We start from the raw sequence: 17,312 nt of genomic DNA, 5'->3' as shown, positions 1-17,312 counted from the left end.
GCCAGTTGTGTTCTTTCAATAAATCATATTGAATAACAATAGGGAAAAGGTCAGAATTTGAACTAGCAAACACATTTATATAGATTACTCGTCTTTGTATTCAAAAGAAATTATTTGAAAGGTGAATACAATATTTATTTATTTTCAATTCAAGTGCATGTCATTGGTTTTGGATCCTCTAGAGAGCAGTATTGCACCATTTTTAATTAAGTTACATTTTTTTGCGTCCTTCAATTTGTCCCCAAGCGGCCTAAAACTTGTGATGCATAAATTCCCCTGAATCCCATATGCTTGAAGTGCTTTAACACTCTGATTAAACTTTCAGCCTTTCTATTTGCGGAACTCGCTCCAGTCAACTTTTAATCATCTCTTAATTCGCTTTTTGTGTGTGTGTGTGTTTCAGAGCTATTTCAGTGCAGTGTGTGCAATTTCTAGCGCAAGGCGATGGAAAAGCTGCGTAGGGTCCAAAATCCGTTTGAACAATCGGCCTCGTTGTCTTTAGTACGGCTTACATGGGAGAGGCTCATCCTCAGCTAATGAAGTCTAGACACTAGGGGAACAAAAACGAAAATGTGTGGGGGGAAATGGGAGGAAATTTTTCCAAGGAATCGTGTCTTTTGAACCCACTTGATCCCTCAAGAATTTGGGGAATGAAGAACAACCCTGTTGTGCCTTATTGGAGGCTAATGTCTAGTTAGCTTAGTAAGCTAGACTGGCTAACTGTGACAATTTTACATGTAAATTGTGAAAAGGGGGGGGATAAAAAATGTTAAAATTTCAAAACAAGTTGACTGGTTCTTAGTTAATTAGCCTGTTTTCCTTCTGTTAATGTCCAAATGCTAATTTGGCTAATTCTTGTGAAAATTAGCTACCTGGTAGGTTAGCCATAGTGACTAAAAGTGAATCATTTGTCAAAATGGTAGTCAATTATTCCTTTGAATTGGAATAAAATTAGCTTGAAGTATTCAAAGAAGAAAACAATGAGAATATATGTGGGAATAAAATCAAGATAAATATAATCATTTAAAGGATAGCAACATATTGAGTGCATGTTTCCTAGATTTTAGATTTATGTTTTACAACCTTTCTCCATCATGTGGAAACAACTGTGATATGATGGTGTCCATCCAAAGGTAAGTTTATAAACATTTTACCAGTGTGTTGTTTTTTTAAAGTAACAAGCTTTTATTTCCACCATAGCGCCATCTGCTGGGTCTAATGGGGCTTCTGTTAACTTGCCCCAAATTCATAACCACCATTGAAAGACGACTGAGGGGGGACGCCTGCTGTTTGGCAGGGGTCAACCAGTCCAAAGACCACAAAGTGAGTGTTTTTTCAACTTTTTAATACTTTGGTCTGAGATTACTGTAAGGGACTTGTGACCAGATTCTCTTCAAAGAAGGTTGATGTGGGAAGCTTAGAGGAAAGCATGTCATGAAAATTGAATTGGAAGTGAAATTAAAGCTACGGTATATAGAATGAAAGCTCACTCCGGAAAATTAGCAATAAATAAAAAATGGGTTTTATTTTAGAACATGATTTAAAGTTCTTTCCTAGTTCCCTGTAGATATAAATAAAACATGTTTTCAGCACATCATCCTTATAAACACATCGCTCACGTCCACGGAAAGTTTTGAAATATTGGAGATCCCCAAGCTGTAAATTACACGCGGAGAGGCAAATTATTTTGGAGATGTGCATAATATGAGTCTTCAATATTTATGCAGTGTTGCGGCGATGAAAGTTTGACTTAAAGCTGCAATGTAAGGGGAGTTATCTTTTTTTCATGCTGCATAATCAAAGTCGAAGAATGTTTTGCATACTTTCAAACAGGTTCACCTGGAGAGCAGGCAAACCTTTTTATTCATACCAAGTCAGCAAAACAAGTACCACCATCATGGCCACCAATAAATAATAACGTAACAATATGTATTTTTTAATTATTTTTTTTAATTATTAAAAATTGAAAGCCAGTGTGGTAAATTAAAAAAAAAAAAGCTATTTTCAAGACATTATATTGGTTAGCAATGTGTAAATATAATGTAGGGAACAATTGTGAAAATTGGAAAATATCCCTGCTCTGTATTAGATATAAACGAGGAAAAATGCAATTGGGCGCCATCTATCGCCACTGCATTCAGTTGAAAAGGTCCCGGCCAGTGCGGCGGCGGTCGCTGTAGCTTTAACAGGTCCGTCATGCCTTGCAGTGCCCCAGTTCTGTTCCCACGTAATTTACAAGCCCCCCTCTCCCTTCTATCCCACAGCCGCCCACCCCAACGTGCACCAGCAGAGAGAGAGAGAGAAAGATAGAGCAAGAGCTGCGGCTGCTGAACGCTCCGTGTCGGATGTCCGGTGAGTGGAGCGAGCGAGCCGTGTTTACATGCACATGCGGCGGCAGCGTGACGCGCATCGGCCCGCAGCAGACGACACCCCCCCCCCCCTCTCTCCACCCCCACCTCTTATCTATCCCCTCTTTCCCCGCAAAGTAGCCTGCTGCCTTTCCTGAGCAAGGGGAGCGTTTTTTTTTTTTTTTTTTTGGCAAACCATAGGAAAATAAACTGCATGGAGGGGAACATGCGTGAGCGTAACGGGATGCTGTGAGAAGGTATGTTCTGTTTTGGTGGGCCCGAGCTAACCTAAGGTGACTAATTAGCTAATACCTACCTATTCTATGCTAATAGTAATCATCTGAATACTTTTGACTTTGCATGCCCCTAGCGTGACAGCAGAGTTGCTTGTGCAGCAAGCTTTTGTTGTGCTGCTATAGACCCCAAAAGTCAAATTACAGGGCTTGTTTTTCTTTTTTTTAAATAAAATGTCATCTGTCCTTGGTTGAGGACATGCATCCGAATGCTTGATTCCTCAAATACGTTTGTAGTCATTTAAAAAAGATAGTCAAGGAAGCTTTTTTTTTTTTTAACCAATCGTTAACTTTAAGATTCAGTGTAGTGGTGTTGAGTAACTAATTCCGTTGGCGTGTGTCTTTTTGCAGACACCCCCCCACACACTCCTCCCCACTGAGTTAAGCTTCAAGCCTTACGGGCTTATTGTCTCCACCAAGCTGATTAGTTTGAACTTACAAGACCGCGTGGTGTCGTTTAGTGTCAACACGGTCAAAACACCGTCTAGGTAGAAAGCGATGCACCAATACAACTTTTTTTTTTTTACGGTAGTGTCAAAAGTACTTCCATTTAAACACTCATATAGTTTCTAAGTCTGACCACTAGGGGCACTGTGTAACAAGAGTACATGTCTAGGAGACAAAGAAGAACATGACAGCGTGAAATAAACCTGAAGCCCATGTGTGCCAAGCGAAAATGACAAGGTCACCAGCGTATTACTTCACCGGCGGCCTGAGTGCCTCCATCAAATTAATTGATACCTTGTCCGGGGGAGGGGGGACACGGGTCAATCTAATCTAATTTATTTTTTTTATATTGAAGCAACTGCTGAGATGAACATTCCCAATGTTGCCATCTTCCGTCAGTGCTAGCGTGGCCAAAATGCCCCCCCACCCCCTCCCCTTCATATGAGGTCAAGTGTTGTGGGATCTTCCTTTACTGACAATATGGCAATCTGATCCTTTCATGTGTGTCTAAAAATATATGCAAAGGACGCAATGTGCCATCAAAGCCATGAAAGAACAAAGAATTAAGATTTCAGGAAGCTTGCTTGTGACTCAGTCACTCTCCAAACTGCACAGATTCAGGTAGGTGTGCTTTTAGTCTCTCGGCAATTTTATCTTCACTTTACTCTGCTTTATCCACTTTCACCACGTTTTTTTTTTTGATAGCATTTACTTTTTGAGGGGGAAGTTTTTAAACCATGCAGATTACAGTTTAAAAATGCTGCTGTGTGAAGAAAACTAAACTTCACACCAGAGCAAATTACCTATTTATTTTATTTTCTGTTGCTCATTTGCATTTAGGAGCAAGGAAACACTGGTTACTTTCCTAATTGTTTTTGGTCAACTTTTCCCCCAATCAATGCAGTCATCTGTGCTGTACTAGCGAGGCCGGGAACAAAAGGCTTAGGGGCAGTGTCGCCATGGCGACGGATTGTTTGCATTCAGTCACGCCGCCAGCTAGCCATGCGGACACACACACACACCGCAGTGGACTCTTTTGTTTGCACGTAGCTTATTTTGAGTGAAGCCGTCCTTAAAAAGAGAGGATGTGTGACATCCTCGTTTTTTGACTGTGCCCATCTTAATCGGCCTAAATATTTTGTAATGTGGTTTTAATGAGGATGAATTATTCCTGGTGTATTTAGCTTGATAATGAAGGGGCAGAATAATACCTCTTTTTTTTTTTTTTTTTTTTAGATGAATATATGCCCGTTATTATTGTTGCCATTCATTAGCCTGTCTATGGTGTTTCCCCTTATGTGTTAGCATTAAGCTAGTCTTTGATCGCTTTGATTTATAGTCATAAGTTACATTCTTAAATGTTACCCTTAAGCCCAAAGCACGCATTTGCTTGTATATATATATATTTGGTAGATGCTGATTTTCACTGTCAGTTAAATATTCCAATATATGATTTAAAGGGAATTTCTCATTTTTACGGGTTTCTCATATGAGCATTTGCAGCGTAACCTAACCACACGCTGTTTCCTCCCTCGCTCTGCCTTCCTGTGGCATCCCGGGAATGACGCTCGAAGAGACTGAAGTTACAGCTAAGTTTAACTCCGTCCACCGCGCAGGCAGCGCACGTGTCCAAGTACTTGATTTTGTGTCCAGCTGTCTATTTTGTAGCGTCTTTTTTTTTTTTGTCTGCGCTGCAGTTTGCGCTCGTTCCATTGTGTCCAAAACGCTGGCCGCTCGTGCTGACCTGGCAGTCATAAATGTCACAATTTAGTATGGCTGACATTATTATAGAAGGGGGAAAAAAAGGTTTTGGAAATGTCACCTCATAAAGTAGACACTCCTGTAGACCTTATTTATATTGCTTTGAAAAGGGCCAACAGTGCAAGTTAAGGCTGTTTTTCCTCATAATGACTGCAGACGGGAGTTGTATTTTTTAAGCAGGCGTACTTAATAATATGACCAGTCTTCATGAAAGACTTAACCCACCTGTTTTGTTGCAGGTCAAGTTGACCTATTTTCAAGTTAGATTTGAATTTGAAGGACTAAAATAACCAAATGTACAGTGAGTCCGATTGACACGTTGTTTTTAACGTACCAAAATTGACCTATTTTAAAAGTGTGTATTTTGTATGTTATTATATTTATGTGGCCTTTTTTTTTTTCTTTTCACTAGGCAAACCTTTTTTAATAATGATAAATGTACAGAGGGACACATTGAAAATGATTTTCCTTTTTGAAAAATATTGGCTTCGCTTTATTCATTTCCTCTTTATATTGAATACTTTTTATTTATTTATGTTTTATTATTTATTTATTTTTTTTCATTTTTGAAAATGACTATGGTGTGTGACATTTTTGGTGTGTTGGAATCGACCCTGTTTTAACATTTAAAAAATAGATAGTAAGAAAATTGACACATTAATTTTAAAAATTCCTTTATAGTATAGAAAATGACTCCACTAAAGACACAAACATTTTTAAACCCGCTAGTGAGTACATCCTTCAATCGTCTTTTTTATTTGCTTTGAGGACTGCTGGAAGCTTTTGAGGTTCCGAAACATCTATCCGCGTCTCAATGTGCGAGTGTAGATTTACAAGCAAGCTGCACCAAAATAGAAACATACGCACACACTCGCTGCAGCATGCTCGCCGGTGTTTACTCACTACCACGTCTCATGTGATTTATTTATCCGTCGGCTGCCATTGGCCGCCATCAAAGTGGCTTTAAGGGCGCGGGCGTAGCTATTCACAAGTGGAGAAAATCGAAGGTCGTTTCCGCAAGGGAGCACACTGGAGTGCTCGTGATGTCGCGCAGCAAATTTGATTAGGGACTCTTAAGTTAGTGCTGTCTTTTCCATTTAGTTGCTATAAAAGGGCCTTTTCATCAAAAGAAAAGAAAAAAAAAAAAAAACAGCAGCTGCCTCTCAACAACAGCTGCCTTCTCCCTATGAGCCTTGCTTGTACGTTTCATGAAAGCAAATGCTGAAAAACTACTCGGCGAAAATGACCAAGAATTCAACTTGAATCAGACTTTACAACTTAAAAATAACATTTGGCTCATTTGCTTCAATAATAATCACATTTAAATCACTACTGATTAAGAAAACGTTCATACATTAAAGCCACATACCTTCAAAGTCACAGATAATATAAAATAAAGTTGGCGCCCCCGATGGACAAAAATAATACCTACACCTAATGTAGGAATAGGACTTTATATAGTATGCAAATTTTGTGTTGGTTATTTTAAAAACATAACATCAATTCTTATCCGATTAATCAAATAGATATTCGGTAGCATAATTGTTTTGAAAACCATCTTTGGACGTATGATTTATCACAAGTGTGTATGTACATATTATAAATGTGTGAAAGACGTGTCACCATGTTGTTCCTCTTCAATAGAGCCACGTTGTGATGTGTAAATACGTTCCCCGCCGAATAAACACCCGGCTCCGACATTTCGATGGCTCTCGTGAAAATGCGACACATCATCACAACGCGTGCTAATGCTCTCTCACCAGATGCCTAATGTGCCTATTGTAAAACTCTCCTTCCCCCCCTGTCATGTCAATGGAGAGATCCACATTGGTTAGGTTTGCGCACACAAAAAAAAAAAGGCCCGAGCGTTAAGCACCGTGCGGGCGCTTCGGCTCACCGCTGCGTGCGGCCCCTGCCAGGTTGATAATGAGTCCGCCGAGATGCATGTGTCAGCAGTTTGAAATAGCTTTCCAGCTGCGTGCATGCAACTGCTGTTAGCTTTACCGCATGGAAAGAGGCCTTTACTATGGGAGGCCATTACGACGTTAGTTTAAATAAATAGGAAAATAAAAATAAAACATAAAATAACAATTGCATTTTTTTTCAAAATCATTCTACTCAGTTGTATGTCAAATGTTGTTATATAATACAAGTGACCTATTCATTCTCTCTGTTAGGACGGCCGCTTACCCTTTAGCACCCTCTAGTGGTGTGGAAGAATGAAGGCATCTTGATGAAGGCCATGGAGCTGAAAGTGTGGGTGGACGGCGTGCAGCGTATCGTGTGTGGTGTCACCGAGTTCACCACGTGTCAGGAAGTGGTCATCGCGCTCGCTCAAGCCATCGGTAAGCCCGAGGGATTCAACCCGTTTAAATAAACACTTGTTGCTAGGCAGAATTCGTATCACACACTAATGAAGTCACTTCGAAAATGCAGGATTGTAAACCTCAAACACACTCTTAAGTCCACAAATATGTAAGGCCTTTTTTTTCAGCACACCGCCATCTGCTGGATTGGATGGCAAACTGCCTTTAATTTAAAATTGGCTTGTTTCATTTATTAGTCTATAAATCGTTGCAATTGTACACCCTAAACTGCCCCATGTTTGTTTCAAACAGCCCCCCCCACACACACACACACTCAAGATAGTGTTTTCCTGGTGGTCTCCAATGGTGACAATGGTGCAGGAGTTATGGCGCTCACTGTTCATTGTGCAGCTTTCGCCTTTTTGTCCACAGCACGGCACTTTGTGCACGTCTGTTGTGATGAATGTGCCTCTTTTGCTCGCACCCACGCTCCATCTGCACACACACACACACACACACACACAGAGAATTCACAGAGCTGTGAACCATCGAACTCAGTTCCCAGTACCCACCTTTTGTTGAGGTGGAATTTCCCCGCTATAAAATCCTTTCTTTGGTGTTGACTGTAAGGTGTTTTTTTTTTTTTTCCTCTCCCTTAAACTGCAGCAGTAGGGGAGTGGGAGAAGAATTGCTTTGAAATACAGACCACCTTCTTACACCTTAAAGTAGTGGGAACATTAGAGCTGAAGAGTTCTCAACAGTGCACTTATTATAGCCGGGAATGGAAAAAGAAATGACAGGGTTGAACAACGCGAAAGGTCGCCATTAGATGGGGCGTTTTGACCGTTTATTGTCAACGCTCAAGTATGAGAAGCGAAACGAAAAGAGCCGGTAGCTATCTGTCATCTGATTTATATCTTTTAATAAGAACAAAGATGATTTTAATTTTAAACACGATATATTGAATGGTTCTCAAGATATACAACAATAAAATATACAAATATTTAGTTAAATATTACATAAAAATATTTTATTTTAATTACATGCAGAATATGTACTTTGTCCTCGGGTATAAAGTTTTATAAGGGAGAGGTAATTGGACCCAAATCTCAACGCACCATTATTTCTATTTTGACAATGATCTTGGTCTTCAACACCTGACATGCTTCTTCTTCATGTCCCAGGCCGCACAGGCAGGTACACCTTGATTGAAAAATGGAGGGACACGGAGCGCCACCTAGCACCCCTCGAGAACCCCGTGGTTTCTCTCAACAAGTGGGGCCAGTACGCCAGCGACGTGCAGCTCATCCTCCAGCGGACCGGCCCGTCCGTCAGCGATCGGTCCCCCTCGGACGGGCTAGCCCGCGGGTCAGAGCGCGCCTTTTACCGCCAGAGCCTGCCCCCGCAGGCCAAGCTACACCCGTCGGCGGCGAATCGCTCGCTCAAGCGGAGGGAGCCCAAACGCAAGTCTCTGACTCTTAGCGCAGGAGCGAGAGGTCTGCGGGAGATTTTTGGAAAAAGCCGAGACACGGAAGGTAGCTAACACACAAATAGGTTGTATTGTCTGTTCATGATATTACAATCCACATTTATGTGTGTTTACGCAGCAAAGCACACCCATCAGCGCGGCGTGAGTTTAAATCTAAAGCGAGTCGAAGGTGGCGGCGGGAGCTCCTCGATCCCGGGCAGTCCGGCCCGAGAACTGAGCAGACTGGTGCGGTTGCAGAGAGACAAACTGCAGGTTTTGGAAAGCCGCTTGCTGGGTTGCGAGGCCGAGTTGCGGGAATGGGAGGAGGCCGGCGAGGTGAGGTTGGGGCTTCATCAGCAGCCCGTGTTGCCTGGCAACCAACTCAACCGCGGGTGTCTTTAATAGTATTACCATCGTTTTATTCTAAGTTGAATTCATTTTCCACCCACCAGGAAGGAAGCCTGGAAGAGGAGCTGCTGCTTTTGGAGCAGCAGGTGAGGAGGAACGACGCCGAGATGGACGAGGAGGAATTCTGGCAGAACGAGTTGCGTATCGAGCAGGAGAGCGAGCGGCAACTCCGGCAACAGCTGGCCGAGCTGCAGGCCCGCGTTCATGACTGCGAGGCCGATCTTTCGGAATACTTAGCACGCATTCAGGTTCTTTTATGGAGTGCCTGTGATGGAAAATATGCTACTTTCATTTTTTTTTTTTTTTAAAGTTAAAAAAAAGACTTTTCCATGTCGTTTGTGTTTTTAGAGCATGGAGAGCAGCCTGGAGCAAGAACGGCTGTTGCAGGACGACGAACTGAGTCACATGATCAATGAGGAAGAGGTAAAATAAATTCGACCGTGCAAAAAACTATAAAATGGCTGAACCATTTTGAAAAATAATCTTTTTTTTTTTTTACGATATTGTGATTGCAATCTAATATACAAATATTTTGTCATGGTCTTCTCTTTCCCTGTATTTTTTTAATTAAAAAAAGCATGCAATAAGTGAATCTAACACAATAATCAATTCTAGCTAAAACAAAGTCCAATTAATATGAAATACATTAATTCATAATCCGAACTGTTTATCCTCCCGAGGTTCAACTGTTTTTCTTTTTTGCTGATTATCATAAAACTGAGAAACAAGGAGGAACTATGACTTTTTCCAGTGAATAATTCATGAATGTTAATGACTCAATCCATTCATATGCAGGGACGACTGTGTTCAATTCTGTAGTAATCCAAATGTTTTTTTTTTTTTTGTTGCTTTTCCTGGCCCGCAAAATTGCTCTCTTTCAGGCGGAGGCCGAACTGGATACGTTGACAACGGAGCTGGACGTGCAGAGCCAACACACGGCTCGCCTGGAGAACGGCTGCAGGGCGTTGGAACGCTCCCTGGGCCAGTCCGGCAAGAGACTCCAGGTCTGCGGCCCAAACTGTGAAGCGCTTTCACATCTGGCACAAAGACAAAGTTTGAGGAAGATGCTCGAGGGGGGGGGTCGGAAATCCCCGTCCTCCCATGCCCGAGTGGAACCGTGCAAATCTAAGCTCATTAGGTCGCGGACAGGGAAGGCAAGTTCAATCTCCGGTTTGCAGGAAGCCTCCGACGGATTCTTCGCCGCACTTGATTCAAAGCGTTCGATGTACACGAGGTCCCGCTGGGTGTGAGGTCATAATGAGAGAAGGGAAGGAGGGAGGTGTGTGGGGGATGCTTGGGCATTCTTTGCCTTATTAGAGGCTGAGACAAATCTGCAATCCCTTGCCTGTACTTGCACAACTAACTTTGAAACTAGGTTATGGACTCTGTGACATCACTGACGTGTAGGTTTTGTTCTTCTTCTAGGAGAAGGAGCAGGAGCTGAAGCAGCTGACTAAAGAGCTTCGCCAGGTCAATCTCCAGCAGTTCATTCAGCAGACAGGCACTAAGGTCACCGTACTGCCGGCTCAGCAACCTACAGGAGACGAGGACAACAACAATGGCATGTAACAAACGTGACAAAAAATGACATATAACAAATGGAAAAGCCAATGACTTGCACTATTACACAATTAAAAACAATTTCACAGCACACGCGGAGCTAAGATTTTTTTTCTTAGGGGTCGGTCTGGCATATTTCAGAGCTAAGTGTTTTTTAAGTGGACATTTTTTTAGGCGGTAATCAAACGAATCACCGCTATAAAGACTTTTCTCGCTAAAATGGAGATTACCATCCATGTGTGCACAGTGCCACCCTGTGGACATATGCGGTATTACAATGTCGATTATAATTATGTGGCAAATCCGGTGCTAACATCCAAACAAAATTACACACCGCCGTTCAACTTTCATAGGATCTTTCTTGAAATACACTTTTTTTTTTTTTTTTTTGCAGAGGAAGATTGCAGCTCTTTGAGACGTCTCCTACCCAGCGACCTACGCTCCCTGCAGAGCACCACCACCTCCGGATTCAACCCCGAAGGCATCTACGTTTGAAAACCGGTAACACATAGACATTACTGATGTCACTCAAGTGGAACTCTACTTCATCTTTTCTGGGCTACCTTTGTGATGTCACTTTTCCTATCTAATCTATTCAACTACTGTATATACAAACAAAGACATACAAGTAAGGCCAGCAGATGTATTTTTGTTGACTACAGGAATGTTTTTTTTTTTTCTATCGGAATGCTAAAAACCATCATTAGAGAAATCTATCAGGATGTCAACAATGCATATACGCACGGGCATGCACAACCATTGTCATATATTTGATTGCCTTATTGTGATGCGTGGAAAGCGCACATCAAGTGAACTCGAGGTAGCTAGAGTCACATGGTTTTGGAAAAAAAAAAGTTTTCACACCAATTCAGGGGAATTCTTAACCGTCAAGTTTTATTTTGTATTGATTTGAAGCTTGAAGAAAAATGGAGGCAACCAGGAAAATGATTGGTTCTGTTGTGCATCAAAGATTTCGTTTCACTCCAGTTAGGTTTGCAAAGCCTGAGATCCATTAATCTCAGTTTTTTTTTTTTCTCCCTCTTCCCTCAATCTTAACACTTCATCCTCGAGTTCAGAAACGAGAGTGATTGATGATGACTAAAGGCATTTTTACCCTGGAGGCGTGAACATCCCAGATTGGCCACTAGGTGGTAGCAAAGTCAAGATTATACAGACTACATTTTTTGAACGCTTTTAAAAAAAATATGCATCAAATTGCATCCCGTGTCTCTCGTGATGACTCATGCAGGGACAATGTAGTGTTTTTACTCTAACAAAAGATGTCGACTATGAACCAAAGCTAGTGTGATAAAATATAATATAAAAGGTTAGAAGAATGTATTTTTTTATACACCAGGGAAAGCATCCACTTTAGGGGAAATCAAGTATTGTATCGTAGTCATAGTAGTGACTGACTGGGGACAATGTAATTTACTAATAAGAGAATAACGGCATGCCTTACTGCGGGGAAAGTCGAAAACACATTCAGTGAATAGATTTCATCATATGCAAAAAAAATACAAAATATTTTACTTTGGAAGATGTTTAAAAAAAATAAATATGAAGCCGGAGCGAAGCTGTTTTTTTCCACATGTATATGTTGGTTTCTGTTGTGCCATGGATATTAATTTTTAATAAAATTTGCAAATACCATACGAAGATTGATTTGATATTGCCTGAGCTCGACAAGATGTAGTTATATCGGGGGATGTAGTCATCTCGCCAAGAAAGGTTTTGTGGGTCTTGAAAGTGTCTAGACATGATCTAACCTTTTTGTTGACCGGACCAGATGAGGCGAAAACAGCAATCTGGTGGACAATGGATGAAAACAACTTAATTTTTAATGGCATCTCCGAGCGAACAACAGTTCTCGGTCAAGAACGTAAACAAAAGCTGGCTCAATTCGCGACTTGGGCAACAAAACTTTGCCCATCACACTTAGCTGTCCAGGTTTCATACTTTTATGAAGGGGTCATAGGGCCTCGGATTGCATCTGTGACCGTGTCACCTCAACAAACTCTTGATTTGTGGCACCAAAAGGTAAAAAGCTATGACATGTTTTTCTATATATATCCAAGCAACATCACGCGATTGAGACATGGGAACTTCGATGTCCTCGTAAGTGTGATGGATGTGGAGCCAAATAGCTTCTAGGATGTCAATACATAGAAACCCATCAAATCAATTAGTAATTTCTGACTTGCGGGGCAAATATTGCTTCATTAGATGGATTGCATTACCGTGTTTACAATGAAGATGGATAACGCTGTGGTGTGTGTGTGTATGGCCTGGCTGACACTGTCATTAAATAGCCCCTCGGCCCCCTCTCCTGAATATGTTTATCCCCGTACCGGGCAGGCGAGGATGTGGCAAGCAGATGGGCATCCATGAATTATGGAAATGACGGGCTTTGATTAACCAGCACGCTTTTTTTTTTTTTTTTGCTGGATAAAAGTAACTCGGGAGATGCCAAGTTGCGCGCATGAGCCGCGCCGTCACTCAACCGAGCACGGGATTGACAGCGAAAAAACTTTGCGTTAGCGAGGGAGCAAGAAAAAAAGCTTCGGGAAGGGATTTTTGATGAATTTAAAGGAGAAGCCACGTCGAAATTATATGCTTGTCTTAACATGAGTCTTTTGATTAATATTGTGTATGTGGAGAATGAATTGAGCAGCAAAATCCACCCATTTTTATCCGTCTCAGAAGGCGGCCATTTTGTTATTTGCTGTCGACTGATTATGACATCACTTGGAGTTCACATTGCAGCCAATCGCGTCTCAGCTTCCGAACATCACATGACCAAACTCAGAAAACACCTAGTTGTGGAATGAAGTTCATAAAACTGGTGGTGAGCCGAGACGAGATCGAAGAATCGAGTTTAGCGCAATCGTTTTAATCTAAATATATAATGTTTTGTGACTTGCTGAAAGTATTTTTTTAAGATTCCGCTTATTATCGAATCGATTGCCATTCAAGTCACCACCTTTAAGACAACAGTGTTTTGCAACTTGATGATCATTAATTATTCATCTCGTCCCAATCACTGTTTAATTTTTTAATTACTGCCATCAAATAGAGTTGGCTCTCCAACAGTGTTTCATCAAAGCTCTTTTATAAAGTGTTTGATTTAGTTTGGACGGGCTACCAATTATCTTTGCATTGGCAGTGCAATTTGGCAGCGCCTCCATTTAGTCGATGAACCCCCCACACACATACACACACCTCCCCGCCGCCAACACACAAACACACCGTGCCCCCGTCCCCTCATGCTCATAAATGAAGAGAGACAGCCTTATTCGGCGACCAGCACGGCAAAGCAATTAAAAGGGAATTAAGGGTGCACAGGGAGAAATTGGATATGATACCCGAAGCCTATTTTAAATGTCAACGTTATTACAGTGTTGTTGTTTGCCGTCCCTTCGGCCGCCTCGCCCCTTTGCCAGGAGTGACAGCACCATAGTGCGCTTAATGAAGCCGTCTCACCATCGTCGGGGTGATCTTTTTTAGGGGGGTGCGCCATATCCCGCCTCTCATTAAGATCCCGATAGAGAGGACACCTTGCTCTTCGCTGTTGACACCCTTGGCCTAACGACAGCATGGGAAATAGCTAGCGCGCTATCCATTTATCACTTTTCTGAAGCTCGTTTCTCACTTACGGGCGAGCTGTGACAGCAGCTAATAGGCATCTTGATTGCGCCGGTGTAATACAAACACGGCGGAACGTCCACCCCGATGCCCCTCGTCGGCGTAGTAAAGAAAAACGGGGCACGCTGAGGGATCTGATGAGCTTTGTAACGAGGGCTGCGGATATCCTGTGATGCACGGCCATCCATCTTTGTCCACAATATTAATTTTATCTTTTACTAATTTGTGTCTCCCTTCTGGATTAGACGCCCAGCCTCCATTTATCCTTATAAATTATAACTGCTGCTTATTACTACGAGATCATCTGCTACCCGATCCCCAGCGAAAAACGACCTAGTTTTGAAAGTCTTCTGTGTGTATTATGTATGGCTATATTTTACTGACCCCTAGTGGCCAAGGTGTGTAAACACCAGGAGCAGCACAATGTCAATGGGCATTGAGACATGCAGTCATAAAATCATATTGAGTCCCTCTGAAGATGGTTGGCGAGGAAAATAAATGTTTTAAACATTACTCTCATAAATATTTAAAGGAAAATAGCAGATGTTTTATAACATCCCTAAGACTAGGAAAATAGCAAGCTTTTTTTTCTTTAAAGGAAAACCAGAATGCTTTTCTTCTAAATAATATTTGATATTCCATATTTTCAGTGCTGCATAAAATACTAAATAGCACCCTTTCAGCAAAACAACATTAGTGTTATGGACTCCTATTATGACCGGCTGGTAAAATGCACTCAGAAAGCTTTTCAACACTTACTTATGCTTTAATACAATGCTGTTTTGATGCGCTCAAAATGTATTTGGAAAGATTTTTTGAATTTCCACAGCTGATGTGGGATAAGCACAGTTTTGTCAAAATCCAGTTTCATCCATGCTCTTCTACTTTGCCAAGGAATGGTGTAGCTTTGATTTCAGTGAATTGCAAGTCCCCCCCACTCCCCCCTGCACTGCACACAGACTGGATTTAGATTTCTTCTTAAAAAAAAAAAAAAATCCTCAGAGGGGTTTTCCTGGCATCTCTTTATAGGCTGCGGACATATTCTCTGAGCTCAGCCGCAGTCTGCTGCTTTTGGCCAGCGAGCAGCAGGCAGCTCCACTGGAACCATTTGAAGTCCTTGAAGGCACCGCGACAGATGTGCTTGCTCTTTTTTTATTTTAATTTAGTTTTTTTTTTTTTTTATAACTGAACACCCTTTGTATCCTCCAATTGTTCCTTGAACTCGTGAAAATGGTTCTTTATCGTTTTCTGTTGTCAGGATCATTCCAACCACAGAATTTGTGTGTGTGTGTGTGTCTGTGTGTGTGAGTGTGTGTTGGTGAATCCTTGTCCTTTGTTCTCAACACAATCTGCCTTGTGTGTCACACTTCATCCTGCCAGATAATGGAAGAAGGTGACGGCAGCATCTGAAGTCGAGAGATGAAAGACATCATTTGGAAGAAGACACACACACACACACGCATGTGCACATACATAATGCAAAAGTGGCAGTAAATACATGAATATCCTTGGCTACAAAGTATACTGTATATTGACCCAAATACAGCGTTATTACTGTAAACGGAAGTCATTAGCTTGCGTAAAAATGCACTGCTAACAGAATTGGACCCATTTCTGTGTGTTCTGAAGTGTATTGTGCAATCTAAAATGTGCATTTATTAAAATTCAAGAGTCAGGAATGGTATAAAATGATGTGGATAATGAGACGCTGATTATTTGTACCTATTTTTAGCATATTTCGCTAACGTTACCATTTTATGGCTAATGTTAGCGCACCTTTATCACCTACAGTTAATAAAGATTTTTAGTTGAAGCTGATGAATGCATTTCTAATCCATATACCGTAATTTTCGGACTATAAATCGCACCGGAGTATAAATCGCACCAGCCATAAAATGCCCAAAAAAGTGAAAAAAAAACATATATATGTATATAAGTTGCTCATGAGTATAAGTCAACCCCCCCCCCACCCAAACTATGAAAAAACCCGCGACTTATAGTCCGAAATTTACGGTAATCAAATAAATTTAAATATATATATATAATTTTTTTTTTACTGAAATGGGGAAGTTTCAAAGGCATCTTCTGATGATAGAGATTCTTGGCATTGCATTTCCAAAAGGAGAAGCATTAGATAGTTACACAATTATGATAATCTCAAGTATTTCGCTTGATAGGCTTAATTAATTTAGTCTGTTTGTATTTATGGCCTGATAACAAAAAGCCCCCAAAAAACGCTGACCGTGCTATTTGGCAATTCCTTGTTGGTTTATTCCCTTCTCAACACTGACGACTTTTTCCACCCAATTATGTCGGAACATAACCTGCCCATGCTGATGGAGTTCCTGTAATCTCTTCCCTCCCGCATCCCTCGCGCCAACACACCGGGGCCGAGGGTACAAGCAACCCCGGCGCGCCTCGTCTCCGTGCCCTTGAGCGGTAATTGGTCCAATCCCTCCACGATCGGACTGGAGGGCACCGGAATCCGCAGCTCCCCAATCAGCCGACTGTCAGTCACTCCGCCAGCTAAACTAAAGCCGGGGGATGGCTAACAGGCTGAGATTGGGATTTGGAGTTGGACAGAAATAAATCTGAGAGACAAGTTTGTACTCGGCCAGGTAGTCGGGCTATTACTTGGAGTGGATGACAGCCATGTTGCCGGTTCAGGGGGAAGCCCGGCATCCAATTGTGCCTGTCGCGAGAAGACGGGTTTGGGCAATTTTCCTGCAAATATACATAAGTGACAACATCCCTGCCTAAATGGATGTTTCCTTGGACAGATCTAAACACTTTTTTTTCCATGTCTTCGACAAATACTCAATGTATGTTTTAATAAACTAAAAGTAATGCTAAAACTCATCTAAAAATTAAGCATTTCTAAAAAACATAAATCTAACAACCAAGAAAAAAAACTATTGAAACTAAAAAAAAAAAAAAAATTGCATATAATTGATTGCTAATCTAATATTCTAATGGCGGTTTTCATCTTCAGCATATTTTGTTTTGTTTCCAGGTGTCAATGCTACCACTTGTTATGCAAATCCAAATGTGTGCGTGCCCAAAGGTAGTGGAAAAT

General features: G+C 41.4%; 1 protein-coding gene across 4 annotated transcripts; it reads left to right on the top strand.

Annotated features, from left to right (window-relative positions):
- The first annotated feature begins 195 nt into the window (after positions 1–195).
- rassf8b (Ras association domain family member 8b) lies at positions 196–16,053 on the top strand. Of its 4 annotated transcripts, XM_061269311.1 has the most exons (11): positions 196–1,323; positions 2,265–2,352; positions 7,027–7,194; positions 8,340–8,690; positions 8,763–8,959; positions 9,076–9,279; positions 9,380–9,454; positions 9,913–10,035; positions 10,457–10,592; positions 10,986–11,092; positions 15,617–16,053. In XM_061269311.1, exons 3-10 carry the CDS (start codon positions 7,083–7,085, stop codon positions 11,084–11,086), a joined length of 1,299 nt encoding a protein of 432 aa, XP_061125295.1. In that variant the 5' UTR covers positions 196–1,323; positions 2,265–2,352; positions 7,027–7,082; the 3' UTR covers positions 11,087–11,092; positions 15,617–16,053. The 4 variants fall into 4 exon arrangements, with proteins under 4 accessions (XP_061125295.1, XP_061125292.1, XP_061125293.1 ...); XM_061269308.1 differs by lacking the exon at positions 15,617–16,053 and having other exon boundaries at positions 10,986–12,250; XM_061269309.1 differs by lacking the exons at positions 196–1,323; positions 2,265–2,352; positions 15,617–16,053 and adding an exon at positions 2,448–2,605 and having other exon boundaries at positions 10,986–12,250.
- The last annotated feature ends 1,259 nt before the right edge of the window (positions 16,054–17,312 follow it).

This window comes from Syngnathus typhle, linkage group LG21 (genome assembly GCF_033458585.1).
Source record: "Syngnathus typhle isolate RoL2023-S1 ecotype Sweden linkage group LG21, RoL_Styp_1.0, whole genome shotgun sequence".
In the NCBI taxonomy this organism is placed as follows: Eukaryota; Metazoa; Chordata; class Actinopteri; order Syngnathiformes; family Syngnathidae; genus Syngnathus; species Syngnathus typhle.
Note: the sequence above shows the minus strand (reverse complement) of the source record. Positions and strands in the feature narration are given on the sequence as shown.